This window comes from Littorina saxatilis, linkage group LG14 (assembly GCF_037325665.1).
Source record: "Littorina saxatilis isolate snail1 linkage group LG14, US_GU_Lsax_2.0, whole genome shotgun sequence".
Classification (NCBI taxonomy): Eukaryota; Metazoa; Mollusca; class Gastropoda; order Littorinimorpha; family Littorinidae; genus Littorina; species Littorina saxatilis.
Window position 1 is genome coordinate 44,995,413 of NC_090258.1, and position 17,573 is coordinate 45,012,985.

Genomic DNA, 17,573 nt, shown 5'->3' on the forward strand with positions numbered 1-17,573 from the left:
AAGCTGAGTGTCAACCTTACCACTCTCTTCTCATCCCCTCTCCTACTGTAACCATCACTTAAAGCTGAGTGTCAACCTTACCACTCTCTTCTCATCCCCTCTCCTACTGTAACCATCACTTAAAGCTGAGTGTCAACCTTACCACTCTCTTCTCATCCCCTCTCCTACTGTAACCATCACTTAAAGCTGAGTGACAACCTTACCACTCTCTTCTCATCCCCTCTCCTACTGTAACCATCACTTAAAGCTGAGTGTCAACCTTACCACTCTCTTCTCATCCCCTCTCCTACTGTAACCATCACTTAAAGCTGAGTGACAACCTTACCACTCTCTTCTCATCCTCTCTCCTCCCTTAACCATCACTTAAAGCTGAGTGTCAACCTTACCAGTCTCTTCTCATCCCCTCTCCTACTGTAACCATCACTTAAAGCTGAGTGACAACCTTACCACTCTCTTCTCATCCTCTCTCCTCCCTTAACCATCACTTAAAGCTGAGTGTCAACCTTACCACTCTCTTCTCATCCCCTCTCCTACTGTAACCATCACTTAAAGCTGAGTGTCAACCTTACCACTCTCTTCTCATCCCCTCTCCTACTGTAACCATCACTTAAAGCTGAGTGTCAACCTTACCACTCTCTTCTCATCCCCTCTCCTCCCTTAACCATCACTTAAAGCTGAGTGTCAACCTTACCAGTCTCTTCTCATCCCCTCTCCTACTGTAACCATCACTTAAAGCTGAGTGTCAACCTTACCATTCTCTTCTCATCCCCTCTCCTACTGTAACCATCACTTAAAGCTGAGTGTCAACCTTACCATTCTCTTCTCATCCCCTCTCCTACTGTAACCATCACTTAAAGCTGAGTGTCAACCTTACCACTCATCCCCTCTCCTACTGTAACCATCACTTAAAGCTGAGTGACAACCTTACCACTCTCTTCTTATCCCCTCTCCTACTGTAACCATCACTTAAAGCTGAGTGTCAACCTTACCACTCTCTTCTCATCCCCTCTCCTCCCTTAACCATCACTTAAAGCTGAGTGTCAACCTTACCACTCTCTTCTCATCCCCTCTCCTACTGTAACCATCACTTAAAGCTGAGTGTCAACCTTACCATTCTCTTCTCATCCCCTCTCCTACTGTAACCATCACTTAAAGCTGAGTGACAACCTTACTACTCTCTTCTCATCCCCTCTCCTACTGTAACCATCACTTAAAGCTGAGTGACAACCTTACCACTCTCTTCTCATCCCCTCTCCTACTATAACCATCACTTAAAGCTGAGTGTCAACCTTACCACTCTCTTCTCATCCCCTCTCCTACTGTAACCATCACTTAAAGCTGAGTGTCAACCTTACCACTCTCTTCTCATCCCCTCTCCTACTGTAACCATCACTTAAAGCTGAGTGTCAACCTTACCATTCTCTTCTCATCCCCTCTCCTACTGTAACCATCACTTAAAGCTGAGTGACAACCTTACCAGTCTCTTCTCATCCCCTCTCCTACTGTAACCATCACTTAAAGCTGAGTGACAACCTTACCACTCTCTTCTCATCCCCTCTCCTACTGTAACCATCACTTAAAGCTGAGTGACAACCTTACCACTCTCTTCTCATCCCCTCTCCTACTGTAACCATCACTTAAAGCTGAGTGACAACCTTACCAGTCTCTTCTCATCCCCTCTCCTACTGTAACCATCACTTAATGCTGAGTGACAACCTTACCACTCTCTTCTCATCCCCTCTCCTACTGTAACCATCACTTAAAGCTGAGTGACAACCTTACCACTCTCTTCTCATCCCCTCTCCTACTGTAACCATCACTTAAAGCTGAGTGACAACCTTACCACTCTCTTCTCATCCCCTCTCCTACTGTAACCATCACTTAAAGCTGAGTGTCAACCTTACCAGTCTCTTCTCATCCCCTCTCCTACTGTAACCATCACTTAAAGCTGAGTGACAACCTTACCACTCTTCCCCTCTCCTACTGTAACCATCACTTAAAGCTGAGTGTCAACCTTACCACTCTCTTCTCATCCCCTCTCCTACTGTAACCATCACTTAAAGCTGAGTGTCAACCTTACCACTCTCTTCTCATCCCCTCTCCTACTGTAACCATCACTTAAAGCTGAGTGTCAACCTTACCACTCTCTTCTAATCCCCTCGCCTACTGTAACCATCACTTAAAGCTGAGTGTCAACCTTACCACTCTCTTCTCATCCCCTCGCCTACTGTAACCATCACTTAAAGCTGAGTGTCAACCTTACCAGTCTCTTCTCATCCCCTCGCCTACTGTAACCATCACTTAAAGCTGAGTGTCAACCTTACCACTCTCTTCTCATCCCCTCTCCTACTGTAACCATCACTTAAAGCTGAGTGTCAACCTTACCACTCTCTTCTCATCCCCTCGCCTACTGTAACCATCACTTAAAGCTGAGTGACAACCTTACCACTCTCTTCTCATACTGTAACCATCACTTAAAGCTGAGTGTCAACCTTACCACTCTCTTCTCATCCCCTCTCCTACTGTAACCATCACTTAAAGCTGAGTGACAACCTTACCACTCTCTTCTCATCCCCTCTCCTACTGTAACCATCACTTAAAGCTGAGTGTCAACCTTACCACTCTCTTCTCATCCCCTCTCCTACTGTAACCATCACTTAAAGCTGAGTGTCAACCTTAACAGTCTCTTCTCATCCCCTCTCCTACTGTAACCATCACTTAAAGCTGAGTGACAACCTTACCACTCTCTTCTCATCCCCTCTCCTACTGTAACCATCACTTAAAGCTGAGTGTCAACCTTACCAGTCTCTTCTCATCCCCTCTCCTACTGTAACCATCACTTAAAGCTGAGTGTCAACCTTACCAGTCTCTTCTCATCCCTTCTCCTACTGTAACCATCACTTAAAGCTGAGTGTCAACCTTACCAGTCTCTTCTCATCCCCTCTCCTACTGTAACCATCACTTAAAGCTGAGTGTCAACCATACCAGTCTCTTCTCATCCCCTCTCCTACTGTAACCATCACTTAAAGCTGAGTGTCAACCTTACTACTCTCTTCTCATCCCCTCTCCTACTGTAACCATCACTTAAAGCTGAGTGTCAACCTTACCACTCTCTTCTCATCCCCTCTCCTACTGTAACCATCACTTAAAGCTGAGTGACAACCTTACCACTCTCTTCTCATCCTCTCTCCTCCCTTAACCATCACTTAAAGCTGAGTGTCAACCTTACCAGTCTCTTCTCATCCCCTCTCCTACTGTAACCATCACATGGGTGGGAGCCCAAAATTGTTCCAAGACTGAACTTTTTTTAAGGCCGGGGTCCAGGGGCCGCCAAGGCCCCGGCGGGGTCCAGGGGCAGCGCCCTGGTGGGGGGTCCAGGGGGGCGAAGCCCCCCGGCCGAAAACGAATTTTATGAATTTAAAAGGGTTTCTCTGGCCTCTCCTGAGTTTAATTCTGATAAATAAGAACCTTGTTGGAGATACAAAAAGTAACAAAAACTAAAAATTTTAGGGACCTGGCAAGCATTAGAAACAACAAAAAGTGCACTATCAGTCCATTTGGCATAACACAGTATGAGATGACTATCAATGAGGGCGCAGTCTATCAGTTCCATATCTTTATCTCTACACAGTATGAGATGATCAGTCAAAACTTAAATTAAAGGAATGTGGTTTTAGGTTGTATTCAATCATTATTCCTTCCGAAATCTCTTTGGGTTGGGGGCTGACACATCAGGGCTGACAGCAAGACAGGTATCTGTCTCTTTTAAGCCTAACCACCCAAAAAGGGTGCCAGTTTGACGTGTCAATGATGGCTTATGAGTTGAGACAGATTTCTTTGTTGAAGATTGTGCTGATGGCTGTTGTGATGCAGGGGCCTGTGATGATGGCTTTCGGGGAGCAGAGGCCTGTGCTGATGGCTGCTGTGATGCAGGGGCCTGTGATGATGGCTTTCGTGGAGCAGAGGCCTGTGCTGATGGCTTTCGTGGAGCAGAGGCTTGTGCTGATGGTTTTTGTGGAGCAGAGGCCTGTGCTGATGGTTTTTGTGGAGCAGAGGCCTGTGCTGATGGCTGCTGTGATGCAGATGCCTGTGCTGATGGCTGTCGTGGAGCAGAGGCCTGTGCTGATGGCTTCCGTGGAGCAGAGGCCTGTCCTGATGGCTTTCGTGGACCCGACTTCTTTGCCGAATGATTATGTGCAGAGGCAGAGTGAAGAGAGTTTGGTTTGCGTGAGGTAGAAGGTACACAGTGGGTTGACCGAGAAGAGGCTGCTGTCTTTTGTTTGCCTTTCTGCAGTTTCTCATACGCTGCATCAATTCTCTTTTGTTTTCTTTTCTCCAGTAAGAGTTTTTTCTCTGTCAGAAACTGGGTATATGAGTGGTGAGCTGATGTCACAGCTACTCTCATCTGGTGTGACACCTCCATGGTGGAACTGGTTTTCTTCTGGGACCTCAGAGCATATTTTGTGAGAGCAATAGCCTCATAGTTTTCGCTTGTTAGGGCACTTCTGTCTTTTTCAATGATGTCGTCCATGATGTTGAATGTTCCTTCAACAAACGGCCCTGTGAAGACACTCAGGCATGCAAAGACTAGTCTGGAAAGTAGCGGGTACATCCGTTTGACAGTGTAATCTTTCTTCAGTAGACTGACCTTGTGCCACCAATCAAGGTCAACCCTGCCACTTGCAAGGTAGTCTGGCAGGTAGCCCAGCAGGTCGTCATTGGAGCAGTAATGTCTGCACTCATCACTGAATAACCCACTCTGCTCACTCGTGATGACATTTGGTAGGCTGGCAGCAAGTTGAATGAGTCCACTGACTGTGCTCTCCTCACTGCGGAGTTCTGGATCCAGGGCTGCCAGATTTGCTAAAGTTGGGTTCTCCAGAGGTAGCTTGACTTGCAGGAAACAGCATGCACCCTCGAAGCCTGCTCGCAAAGCATGCTGGAAAGGCACAATCCAGTGAGCTTGCTTTGGATCTTTCCTGTACTTGCTGAAGCTCTTGTATGCATATGGACCGACAGGAAGCCTTTTGTCAGCCACCTGCTTCTCCTTGTCCTTGCAGTCCACTTTCCTCAGAGATGAGGGACTGAACGACTCTGGCATGTCATCAGGTTTGATGAAAAGAGACATAAAGTCTCTTGTGATCCTGTACAGGTCGACATGCAGCTTGTGGACAAGGGGCCTCTCGTGCTGGTACATTTTCACGAAGTTCTGAAACTTCGGCAGTATCCCCCTGTAGACATCTAGCAGAAGTCTGGTCTTTCGTCGGTTGTGGAATATGGACAGCAGAATCCGGTCCTTGCGGTCAGACTTTGACGAATGGCAGCCCTTTGCCTCTCTGTGGATCTCTGTAAGACGCGCCGAGTTGGCAGCTGACGTCCCTTTCCTGGTGAGGACCTCATCAAAGATTTCCCTTGAGAAAAGCAAACATAAAGACATGTTATGTCAAAGAAAAACAAGTAAAAAAATAAAATAAATAAAAATAACAATAATAATAAAGATAGGGAGCAAAGACTGAGTGAAAAAGTGCTGTCTTTTCCTCCATCTCTCCCACAGATTTTCAAGAGAATACACTTTATACACTGAAAGCTAATATTTACCCCTAAGATGAAGGGGAACTAAACCCAGTTCAACAGCAAAGCTACTGTAAATATTCCGGCCTTCATTGTAAAAAAATAAAAAAAATAATAATAACAATAAAAAGTCATTGCAAAACTTACTTGTACGCCTTCTGTTCAGAAGAACTGAGAAAGCCATAGTAGAACACCAGGAGAGGATCAAGCAGACTGAGGATGCGTTCTGAAACTGCCAGCATCTGCAGGAACCTAGACTCTACAGGTCTCAAAAGGGAGGTTGCACCATCCACATTCAGCAGTGCACATGTCTCTTTGAAAAGTTCCTTGGCTTTCGGGCTCAATTTGAAGTCGTAGAACAAGTCTCCTGCCAATGTTTCAAGGTACGAGTCAAACTTCTTGCAGAAGTCTTTTGCTGCATTTGACACAATGTGAACAGTATCTCCATGCACATCCAACAAGTGTTTGTTTTCCTTGCGAATGAGAGTCTCTACGCCACCTTTTTTCCCTCTCATGACATTGCAATTGTCCATGAGACAACTCACAACATTTTCCCATGGTAAAGTTTTTGAAGTGTCTTTTTCCTTTGGCTTGGATTTGCTAGCATCATCTTCAGGCTCACTCCTATCAAGCACCTCACCTACACCAGCAAAAATGTTCTGCGCAGTAGCATAGTTTTCCACAAAGCTGCCCAGCAACTGTGTTTTCACCTCACCACTCTTCTCACAGAAGTACCGAACTACAACGTTCACAACTTTATTGTCGGCATGATTTGTTGCTTCGTCAATGTTCAGGGAGAAGTGTTTGTCCTTTAAGGTGTCGAACAACTCAGCCTTCAGAGCCTCAGAAACACCATGTGTTAACGTGTATGTAGCAGTTTTTCTACACATGGTGACTGTGCTTAGGGCAGCTGGGTCTGCAGCCAGTGTTTTCGCAAACTGCAACAAATCCGGTGCCAATGAAAGTGGCAGACAGTGCTCCGCTAAAAAAGCACATGTTTTAATTTTAATATCAGTGGCACGATCCGCCGAAGAAATAGGCGCAACGACCTGTGAAGCTGTCGGTAACGTTGACGTATGTTTCTGTGATCGGAAAGCTTTGTCGTGATTAGGGTCAGTCGTGTGTTTTTCGAGTGCACGCCCTCCGTTTGCTCCGTATACAACTTTTTTATCGCACAGGATGCAATACGCAACACCAGCCTCGTCTATTTTTCGAAGCCAAACTTCGTACCTTCGGTTCAGCTTGTCCTCCTTCTCGAACCACTTGTTCAACCACTTATTAGTTTTCCCTTTATCGATGCTTCTGGCTTCGATTTCAGAAGTGATGAAGCGCATTTTGCCGACGAAAACAGCCCGAAAACCACATCCTCTGAACGATTCAAAATGGCAGACACAAAGCGGACGGAACCGGAAATGGCAATTGTAAAGTACGGATCGGATGCCGATTGAGTTACAAATTCGAACCGAAACGAAACAAACCCGCAAAAAAAAAAAAAAAAAAAAAAAAAAAAATTGTCAAAATTTCTCTGAGACGGAAATCCGTCTGAGACGGAGGAACTCCCACCCATGCCATCACTTAAAGCTGAGTGTCAACCTTACCACTCTCTTCTCATCCCCTCTCCTCCCTTAACCATCACTTAAAGCTGAGTGTCAACCTTACCAGTCTCTTCTCATCCCCTCTCCTACTGTAACCATCACTTAAAGCTGAGTGTCAACCTTACCACTCATCCCCTCTCCTACTGTAACCATCACTTAAAGCTGAGTGTCAACCTTACCAGTCTCTTCTCATCCCCTCGCCTACTGTAACCATCACTTAAAGCTGAGTGTCAACCTTACCACTCTCTTCTCATCCCCTCTCCTACTGTAACCATCACTTAAAGCTGAGTGTCAACCTTACCACTCTCTTCTCATCCCCTCGCCTACTGTAACCATCACTTAAAGCTGAGTGACAACCTTACCACTCTCTTCTCATCCCCTAACCATCACTTAAAGCTGAGTGTCAACCTTACCACTCTCTTCTCATCCCCTCTCCTACTGTAACCATCACTTAAAGCTGAGTGACAACCTTACCACTCTCTTCTCATCCCCTCTCCTACTGTAACCATCACTTAAAGCTGAGTGTCAACCTTACCACTCTCTTCTCATCCCCTCTCCTACTGTAACCATCACTTAAAGCTGAGTGTCAACCTTACCACTCTCTTCTCATCCCCTCTCCTACTGTAACCATCACTTAAAGCTGAGTGTCAACCTTAACAGTCTCTTCTCATCCCCTCTCCTACTGTAACCATCACTTAAAGCTGAGTGACAACCTTACCACTCTCTTCTCATCCCCTCTCCTACTGTAACCATCACTTAAAGCTGAGTGTCAACCTTACCAGTCTCTTCTCATCCCCTCTCCTACTGTAACCATCACTTAAAGCTGAGTGTCAACCTTACCAGTCTCTTCTCATCCCCTCTCCTACTGTAACCATCACTTAAAGCTGAGTGTCAACCTTACCACTCTCTTCTCATCCCCTCTCCTACTGTAACCATCACTTAAAGCTGAGTGTCAACCATACCAGTCTCTTCTCATCCCCTCTCCTACTGTAACCATCACTTAAAGCTGAGTGTCAACCTTACTACTCTCTTCTCATCCCCTCTCCTACTGTAACCATCACTTAAAGCTGAGTGTCAACCTTACCACTCTCTTCTCATCCCCTCTCCTACTGTAACCATCACTTAAAGCTGAGTGACAACCTTACCACTCTCTTCTCATCCTCTCTCCTCCCTTAACCATCACTTAAAGCTGAGTGTCAACCTTACCAGTCTCTTCTCATCCCCTCTCCTACTGTAACCATCACTTAAAGCTGAGTGTCAACCTTACCACTCTCTTCTCATCCCCTCTCCTCCCTTAACCATCACTTAAAGCTGAGTGTCAACCTTACCAGTCTCTTCTCATCCCCTCTCCTACTGTAACCATCACTTAAAGCTGAGTGTCAACCTTACCACTCATCCCCTCTCCTACTGTAACCATCACTTAAAGCTGAGTGTCAACCATACCAGTCTCTTCTCATCCCCTCTCCTACTGTAACCATCACTTAAAGCTGAGTGTCAACCTTACCACTCTCTTCTCATCCCCTCTCCTACTGTAACCATCACTTAAAGCTGAGTGACAACCTTACCACTCTCTTCTCATCCCCTCTCCTACTGTAACCATCACTTAAAGCTGAGTGTCAACCATACCAGTCTCTTCTCATCCCCTCTCCTACTGTAACCATCACTTAAAGCTGAGTGTCAACCTTACCACTCTCTTCTCATCCCCTCTCTTACTGTAACCATCACTTAAAGCTGAGTGACAACCTTACCACTCTCTTCTCATCCCCTCTCCTACTGTAACCATCACTTAAAGCTGAGTGTCAACCTTACCACTCTCTTCTCATCCCCTCTCCTACTGTAACCATCACTTAAAGCTGAGTGTCAACTTTACCACTCATCCCCTCTCCTACTGTAACCATCACTTAAAGCTGAGTGTCAACCTTACCACTCTCTTCTCATCCTCTCTCCTCCCTTAACCATCACTTAAAGCTGAGTGTCAACCTTACCAGTCTCTTCTCATCCCCTCTCCTACTGTAACCATCACTTAAAGCTGAGTGTCAACCTTACCACTCTCTTCTCATCCTCTCTCCTCCCTTAACCATCACTTAAAGCTGAGTGTCAACCTTACCAGTCTCTTCTCATCCCCTCTCCTACTGTAACCATCACTTAAAGCTGAGTGTCAACCTTACCACTCTCTTCTCATCCCCTCTCCTACTGTAACCATCACTTAAAGCTGAGTGACAACCTTACCACTCTCTTCTCATCCTCTCTCCTCCCTTAACCATCACTTAAAGCTGAGTGTCAACCTTACTAGTCTCTTCTCATCCACTCTCCTACTGTAACCATCACTTAAAGCTGAGTGTCAACCTTACCCGTCTCTTCTCATCCTCTCTCCTCCCTTAACCATCACTTAAAGCTGAGTGACAACCTTACCACTCTCTTCTCATCCCCTCCCCTACTGTAACCATCACTTCAAGCTGAGTGACAACCTTACCACTCTCTTCTCATCCCCTTTCCTACTGTAACCATCACTTAAAGCTGAGTGTCAACCTTACCACTCTCTTCTCATCCCCTCTCCTACTGTAACCATCACTTAAAGCTGAGTGTCAACCTTACCACTCTCTTCTCATCCCCTCTCCTACTGTAACCATCACTTAAAGCTGAGTGACAACCTTACCACTCTCTTCTCATCCTCTCTCCTCCCTTAATCATCACTTAAAGCTGAGTGTCAACCTTACCAGTCTCTTCTCATCCACTCTCCTACTGTAACCATCACTTAAAGCTGAGTGACAACCTTACCAGTCTCTTCTCATCCCCTCTCCTACTGTAACCATCACTTAAAGCTGAGTGACAACCTTACCACTCTCTTCTCATCCCCTCTCCTCCCTTAACCATCACTTAAAGCTGAGTGTCAACCTTACCAGTCTCTTCTCATCCCCTCTCCTACTGTAACCATCACTTAAAGCTGAGTGTCAACCTTACCACTCTCTTCTCATCCCCTCTCCTACTGTAACCATCACTTAAAGCTGAGTGTCAACCTTACCACTCTCTTCTCATCCCCTCTCCTACTGTAACCATCACTTAAAGCTGAGTGTCAACCTTACCAGTCTCTTCTCATCCCCTCTCCTACTGTAACCATCACTTAAAGCTGAGTGTCAACCTTACCACTCTCTTCTCATCCCCTCTCCTACTGTAACCATCACTTAAAGCTGAGTGACAACCTTACCACTCTCTTCTCATCCCCTCTCCTACTGTAACCATCACTTAAAGCTGAGTGACAACCTTACCACTCTCTTCTCATCCCCTCTCCTACTGTAACCATCACTTAAAGCTGAGTGTCAACCTTACCACTCTCTTCTCATCCTCTCTCCTACTGTAACCATCACTTAAAGCTGAGTGACAACCTTACCACTCTCTTCTCATCCCCTCTCCTACTGTAACCATCACTTAAAGCTGAGTGACAACCTTACCACTCTCTTCTCATCCTCTCTCCTCCCTTAACCATCACTTAAAGCTGAGTGTCAACCTTACCACTCTCTTCTCATCCCCTCTCCTACTGTAACCATCACTTAAAGCTGAGTGTCAACCTTACCACTCTCTTCTCATCCCCTCTCCTACTGTAACCATCACTTAAAGCTGAGTGTCAACCTTACCACTCTCTTCTCATCCCCTCTCCTACTGTAACCATCACTTAAAGCTGAGTGACAACCTTACCACTCTCTTCTCATCCCCTCTCCTACTGTAACCATCACTTAAAGCTGAGTGTCAACCTTACCACTCTCTTCTCATCCCCTCTCCTACTGTAACCATCACTTAAAGCTGAGTGACAACCTTACCACTCTCTTCTCATCCTCTCTCCTCCCTTAACCATCACTTAAAGCTGAGTGTCAACCTTACCAGTCTCTTCTCATCCCCTCTCCTACTGTAACCATCACTTAAAGCTGAGTGACAACCTTACCACTCTCTTCTCATCCTCTCTCCTCCCTTAACCATCACTTAAAGCTGAGTGTCAACCTTACCACTCTCTTCTCATCCCCTCTCCTACTGTAACCATCACTTAAAGCTGAGTGTCAACCTTACCACTCTCTTCTCATCCCCTCTCCTACTGTAACCATCACTTAAAGCTGAGTGTCAACCTTACCACTCTCTTCTCATCCCCTCTCCTCCCTTAACCATCACTTAAAGCTGAGTGTCAACCTTACCAGTCTCTTCTCATCCCCTCTCCTACTGTAACCATCACTTAAAGCTGAGTGTCAACCTTACCATTCTCTTCTCATCCCCTCTCCTACTGTAACCATCACTTAAAGCTGAGTGTCAACCTTACCATTCTCTTCTCATCCCCTCTCCTACTGTAACCATCACTTAAAGCTGAGTGTCAACCTTACCACTCATCCCCTCTCCTACTGTAACCATCACTTAAAGCTGAGTGACAACCTTACCACTCTCTTCTTATCCCCTCTCCTACTGTAACCATCACTTAAAGCTGAGTGTCAACCTTACCACTCTCTTCTCATCCCCTCTCCTCCCTTAACCATCACTTAAAGCTGAGTGTCAACCTTACCACTCTCTTCTCATCCCCTCTCCTACTGTAACCATCACTTAAAGCTGAGTGTCAACCTTACCATTCTCTTCTCATCCCCTCTCCTACTGTAACCATCACTTAAAGCTGAGTGTCAACCTTACCATTCTCTTCTCATCCCCTCTCCTACTGTAACCATCACTTAAAGCTGAGTGTCAACCTTACCACTCATCCCCTCTCCTACTGTAACCATCACTTAAAGCTGAGTGACAACCTTACCACTCTCTTCTCATCCCCTCTCCTACTGTAACCATCACTTAAAGCTGAGTGTCAACCTTACCACTCTCTTCTCATCCCCTCTCCTACTGTAACCATCACTTAAAGCTGAGTGACAACCTTACCACTCTCTTCTCATCCCCTCTCCTACTGTAACCATCACTTAAAGCTGAGTGTCAACCTTACCACTCTCTTCTCATCCCCTCTCCTACTGTAACCATCACTTAAAGCTGAGTGTCAACCTTACCACTCTCTTCTCATCCCCTCTCCTACTGTAACCATCACTTAAAGCTGAGTGTCAACCTTACCACTCTCTTCTCATCCCCTCTCCTACTGTAACCATCACTTAAAGCTGAGTGTCAACCTTACCACTCTCTTCTCATCCCCTCTCCTCCCTTAACCATCACTTAAAGCTGAGTGTCAACCATAACAGTCTCTTCTCATCCCCTCTCCTACTGTAACCATCACTTAAAGCTGAGTGTCAACCTTACCACTCTCTTCTCACCCCCTCTCCTACTGTAACCATCACTTAAAGCTGAGTGTCAACCTTACCACTCATCCCCTCTCCTACTGTAAGCATCACTTAAAGCTGAGTGACAACCTTACCACTCATCCCCTCTCCTACTGTAACCATCACTTAAAGCTGAGTGTCAACCTTACCACTCATCCCCTCTCCTACTGTAAGCATCACTTAAAGCTGAGTGACAACCTTACCACTCATCCCCTCTCCTACTGTAACCATCACTTAAAGCTGAGTGTCAACCTTACCACTCATCCCCTCTCCTACTGTAAGCATCACTTAAAGCTGAGTGACAACCTTACCACTCATCCCCTCTCCTACTGTAACCATCACTTAAAGCTGAGAGTCAACCATCACTTAAAGCTGAGTGTCAACCTTACCACTCTCTTCTCATCCCCTCTCCTACTGTAACCATCACTTAAAGCTCAGTGTCAACCTTACCTGCGCTTGCAGTTCATGGGGCCGACCATCTTCCAGGCCCGTGTTGCAGGATCAAACATCTCTACCGTGCACAGTCGGTCCGACCCGTTGTAGCCGCCGATAGCGTACAGCTTGCCTGCAACACACACTTGTTACTTGTCAAATCAACATGTTGTAGCCGCCGATAGCGTACAGCTTGCCTGCAACACACACTTGTTACTTGTCAAATCAACATCTTGTAGCCGCCGATAGCGTACAGCTTGCATGCAACACACACTTGTTACTTGTCAAATCAACATGTTGTAGCCGCCGATAGCGTACAGCTTGCCTGCAGAACACACACTTGTTACTTGTGAAATCAACATGACTGTTGTAGTCGCCGATAGCGTACAGCTTGCCTGCAACACACACACTTTTTACAGTAGAACCCCCATTTTAAGACCCCCCAATTTAAGACTCCCTCCTTTTTAAGACTCTCTTTTCTCAGACTTTCTGTTCAAAGCCTTTGTAAACTTACCCCCGTTTTAAGCTCCCTCCTTTTAAAGACCCGATTTTGTCAGACTTGTTGAGGTCTCAAAGGGGGGTTCCACTGTACTTGTCACAACAGACAAGCCACTGTACTTGTCACAACAGACAAGCCACTGTACTTGTCACAACAGACAAGCCACTGTACTTGTCACAACAGACAAGCCACTGTACTTGTCACAACAGACAAGCCACTGTACTTGTCACAACAGACTAGCCACTGTACTTGTCACAACAGACAAGCCACTGTACTTGTCACAACAGACAAGCCACTGTACTTGTCACAACAGACAAGCCACTGTACTTGTCACAACAGACAAGCCACTGTACTTGTCACAACAGACTAGCCACTGTACTTGTCACAACAGACTAGCCACTGTACTTGTCACAACAGACTAGCCACTGTACTTGTCACAACAGACAAGCCACTGTACTTGTCACAACAGACTAGCCACTGTACTTGTCACAACAGACAAGCCACTGTACTTGTCACAACAGACAAGCCACTGTACTTGTCACAACAGACAAGCCACTGTACTTGTCACAACAGACTAGCCACTGTACTTGTCACAACAGACAAGCCACTGTACTTGTCACAACAGACAAGCCACTGTACTTGTCACAACAGACTAGCCACTGTACTTGTCACAACAGACTAGCCACTGTACTTGTCACAACAGACTAGCCACTGTACTTGTCACAACAGACAAGCCACTGTACTTGTCACAACAGACTAGCCACTGTACTTGTCACAACAGACAAGCCACTGTACTTGTCACAACAGACAAGCCACTGTACTTGTCACAACAGACAAGCCACTGTACTTGTCACAACAGACAAGCCACTGTACTTGTCACAACAGACAAGCCACTGTACTTGTCACAACAGACAAGCCACTGTACTTGTCACAACAGACAAGCCACTGTACTTGTCACAACAGACAAGCCACTGTACTTGTCACAACAGACAAGCCACTGTACTTGTCACAACAGACTAGCCACTGTACTTGTCACAACAGACAATCTATGTTTCTTGTAAAATAAACATTCAGTTTCACAGAAACAATAACAATTCTTGTGTGAAGGTATGCATGCACAGATCCTCTTTGCCTGTGCGTGTATAGTATGCTTGGTCGATGTATGTATTGTAAAGCGCTAAGAGTAGACATTTTTCTAGAATAGCGCTATAAAAGTTTGCCTTATTATTATTATTATTATTATCCACTGGCAATCACACATATACACTCTATCTCTCACACATATATACACACACTCCCACATACACGCACATTTTTATAAGCGAACTTTTACAGTATATTGGTGATGTGTTTTTTTCCCCCTTAAGTAAGGCAGCTATACTCTGTCTTCTGGGATGAATGATGCTGACTGTCGGGATTTGAACCTTGCAACTGCTATCTGGAAGGCGGAAGCACTTCAACTGAGCTAACATGCCCATCCCACCCCCGCCTCTAGACAGCACAAACTTCCACCCACCATTCATGACGGCCGTTCCCACGCGACTGCGAGTGGTTACCATGGATTCGGTCACCGCCCATTTGCCTGTCACCGGGTCGTACATCTCTGTCGTGTTCAGCGAACTCCCTGCACACACAAAACCCAGTGAACATCCTTTGAAAAACAAATTCAGACAAATATATGAAAAAAGCAAGCAGGAAATCTTAGAAGCAACATGTACCTGTTCAAATATAATCTCTGATATAATCTCTGATATAATCTCTGATATAATCTTCCAAAATGTGCACATTTTCTTTACTTTGCCACAATGTCTGGTAGCACTGCTCAAAATGTCACAATGTCTGGTAGCACTGCTCAAAATGTCACAATGTCTGGTAGCACTGCTCAAAATGTCACAATGTCTGGTAGCACTGCTCAAAATGTCACAATGTCTGGTAGCACTGCTCAAAATGTCACAATGTCTGGTAGAGCACTGCTCAAAATGTCACAATGTCTGGTAGAGCACTGCTCAAAATGTCACAATGTCTGGTAGCACTGCTCAAAATGTCACAATGTCTGGTAGAGCACTGCTCAAAATGTCACAATGTCTGGTAGAGCACTGCTCAAAATGTCACAATGTCTGGTAGAGCACTGCTCAAACTGTCACAATGTCTGGTAGAGCACTGCTCAAAATGTCACAATGTCTGGTAGCACTGCTCAAAATGTCACAATGTCTGGTAGCACTGCTCAAAATGTCACAATGTCTGGTAGAGCACTGCTCAAAATGTCACAATGTCTGGTAGAGCACTGCTCAAAATGTCACAATGTCTGGTAGAGCACTGCTCAAAATGTCACAATGTCTGGTAGCACTGCTCAAAATGTCACAATGTCTGGTAGAGCACTGCTCAAAATGTCACAATGTCTGGTAGCACTGCTCAAAATGTCACAATGTCTGGTAGCACTGCTCAAAATGTCACAATGTCTGGTAGAGCACTGCTCAAACTGTCACAATGTCTGGTAGCACTGCTCAAAATGTCACAATGTCTGGTAGAGCACTGCTCAAACTGTCACAATGTCTGGTAGAGCACTGCTCAAAATGTCACAATGTCTGGTAGAGCACTGCTCAAAATGTCACAATGTCTGGTAGAGCACTGCTCAAACTGTCACAATGTCTGGTAGAGCACTGCTCAAAATGTCACAATGTCTGGTAGAGCACTGCTCAAAATGTCACAATAACAGCTTCAGGCATAGCCATGCAATTATGGCAAAACCTGTCTCATACAGACTGGGGAACTACTGGCTTGAAGTAGGCCGTCTCATACAGACTGGGGAACTACTGGCTTGAAGTAGGCCGTCTCATACAGACTGGGAAACTACTGGCTTGAAGTAGGCCGTCTCATACAGACTGGGGAACTACTGGCTTGAAGTAGGCCGTCTCATACAGACTGGGGAACTACTGGCTTGAAGTAGGCCGTCTCATACAGACTGGGGAACTACTGGCTTGAAGTAGGCCGTCTCATACAAACTGGGGAACTACTGGCTTGAAGTAGGCCGGGGTCGTCAATGCCCTGGTGGGATGCGGGGGCAATGTCCCGCTGGGGTGCCTAACCGAAATTAGTGTTGGGCATTTTGGAGGTATCAGGAGGGCTCTCTTGGGAGGAAATGTAATTGTTTGTGGACAGTGTACCATAGCACATTGCTTGTTTGTGGACAGTGTACCATAGCCCATTGCTTACTTAGTCCATATTCAATGATCTTTTTATCCAGGGTTAAAATTAAACTTTCACTTGTTGGAAGAAACACATGGATCAGATGAGAATTCCCCGGCCTGTTCATATATAACACCTGATGATTTAAGACGTCTGTTTCCTCAGATATTTTCCTCATAAAATCTGTTCTATCACCTCCATTTAAGACTATTTTTCCAGGTGTGTGTTGTTTTTTTTAGATTTTGTGTGTGTGTGTGTGTGGTTCTGGTGTATTTGTAGTCTCAGTTTTTGTTTTTAAGTTGTCAACTCGGAGGGCTTGGTATGTTTGACTTATCATCCCCAAACTTTGGCCCACATCTCTGCCTTTGGAGGTCTTAAAACAGCGAGGTCATAGCAATACAAGCAAGAGATTAGGCCAGACCTACCGCTGGGTGTGAGGCCCCCTATAGCGTAGACGACGCCAGGAATATCTGTACAGCAGCGAGGTCATAGCAATACAAGCAAGAGATTAGGCCAGACCTACCGCTGGGTGTGAGGCCCCCTATAGCGTAGACGACGCCAGGAATATCTGTACAGCAGCGAGAACATAGCAATACAAGCAAGAGATTAGGCCAGACCTACCGCTGGGTGTGAGGCCCCCTATAGCGTAGACGACGCCAGGAATATCTGTACAGCAGCGAGAACATAGCAATACAAGCAAGAGATTAGGCCAGACCTACCGCTGGGTGTGAGGCCCCCTATAGCGTAGACGACGCCAGGAATATCTGTACAGCAGCGAGAACATAGCAATACAAGCAAGAGATTAGGCCAGACCTACCGCTGGGTGTGAGGCCCCCTATAGCGTAGACGACGCCAGGAATATCTGTACAGCAGCGAGAACATAGCAATACAAGCAAGAGATTAGGCCAGACCTACCGCTGGGTGTGAGGCCCCCTATAGCGTAGACGACGCCAGGAATATCTGTACAGCAGCGAGGTCATAGCAATACAAGCAAGAGATTAGGCC

General features: G+C 45.8%; 1 protein-coding gene across 1 annotated transcript in view; it reads right to left on the reverse strand.

Moving 5' to 3' along the window:
* LOC138947862 (kelch-like protein 18) overlaps nt 1–17,573 on the reverse strand; it is a 58,848-nt gene that overhangs the window by 19,325 nt on the left and 21,950 nt on the right. Inside the window, exons 7-8 of the mRNA XM_070319422.1 lie at nt 14,899–15,006; nt 12,902–13,016 (exon numbers count right to left, since the gene is read on the reverse strand). Coding sequence (XP_070175523.1) covers nt 12,902–13,016; nt 14,899–15,006 — 223 coding nt within the window. The remainder of the gene's footprint in view (nt 1–12,901; nt 13,017–14,898; nt 15,007–17,573) is intronic.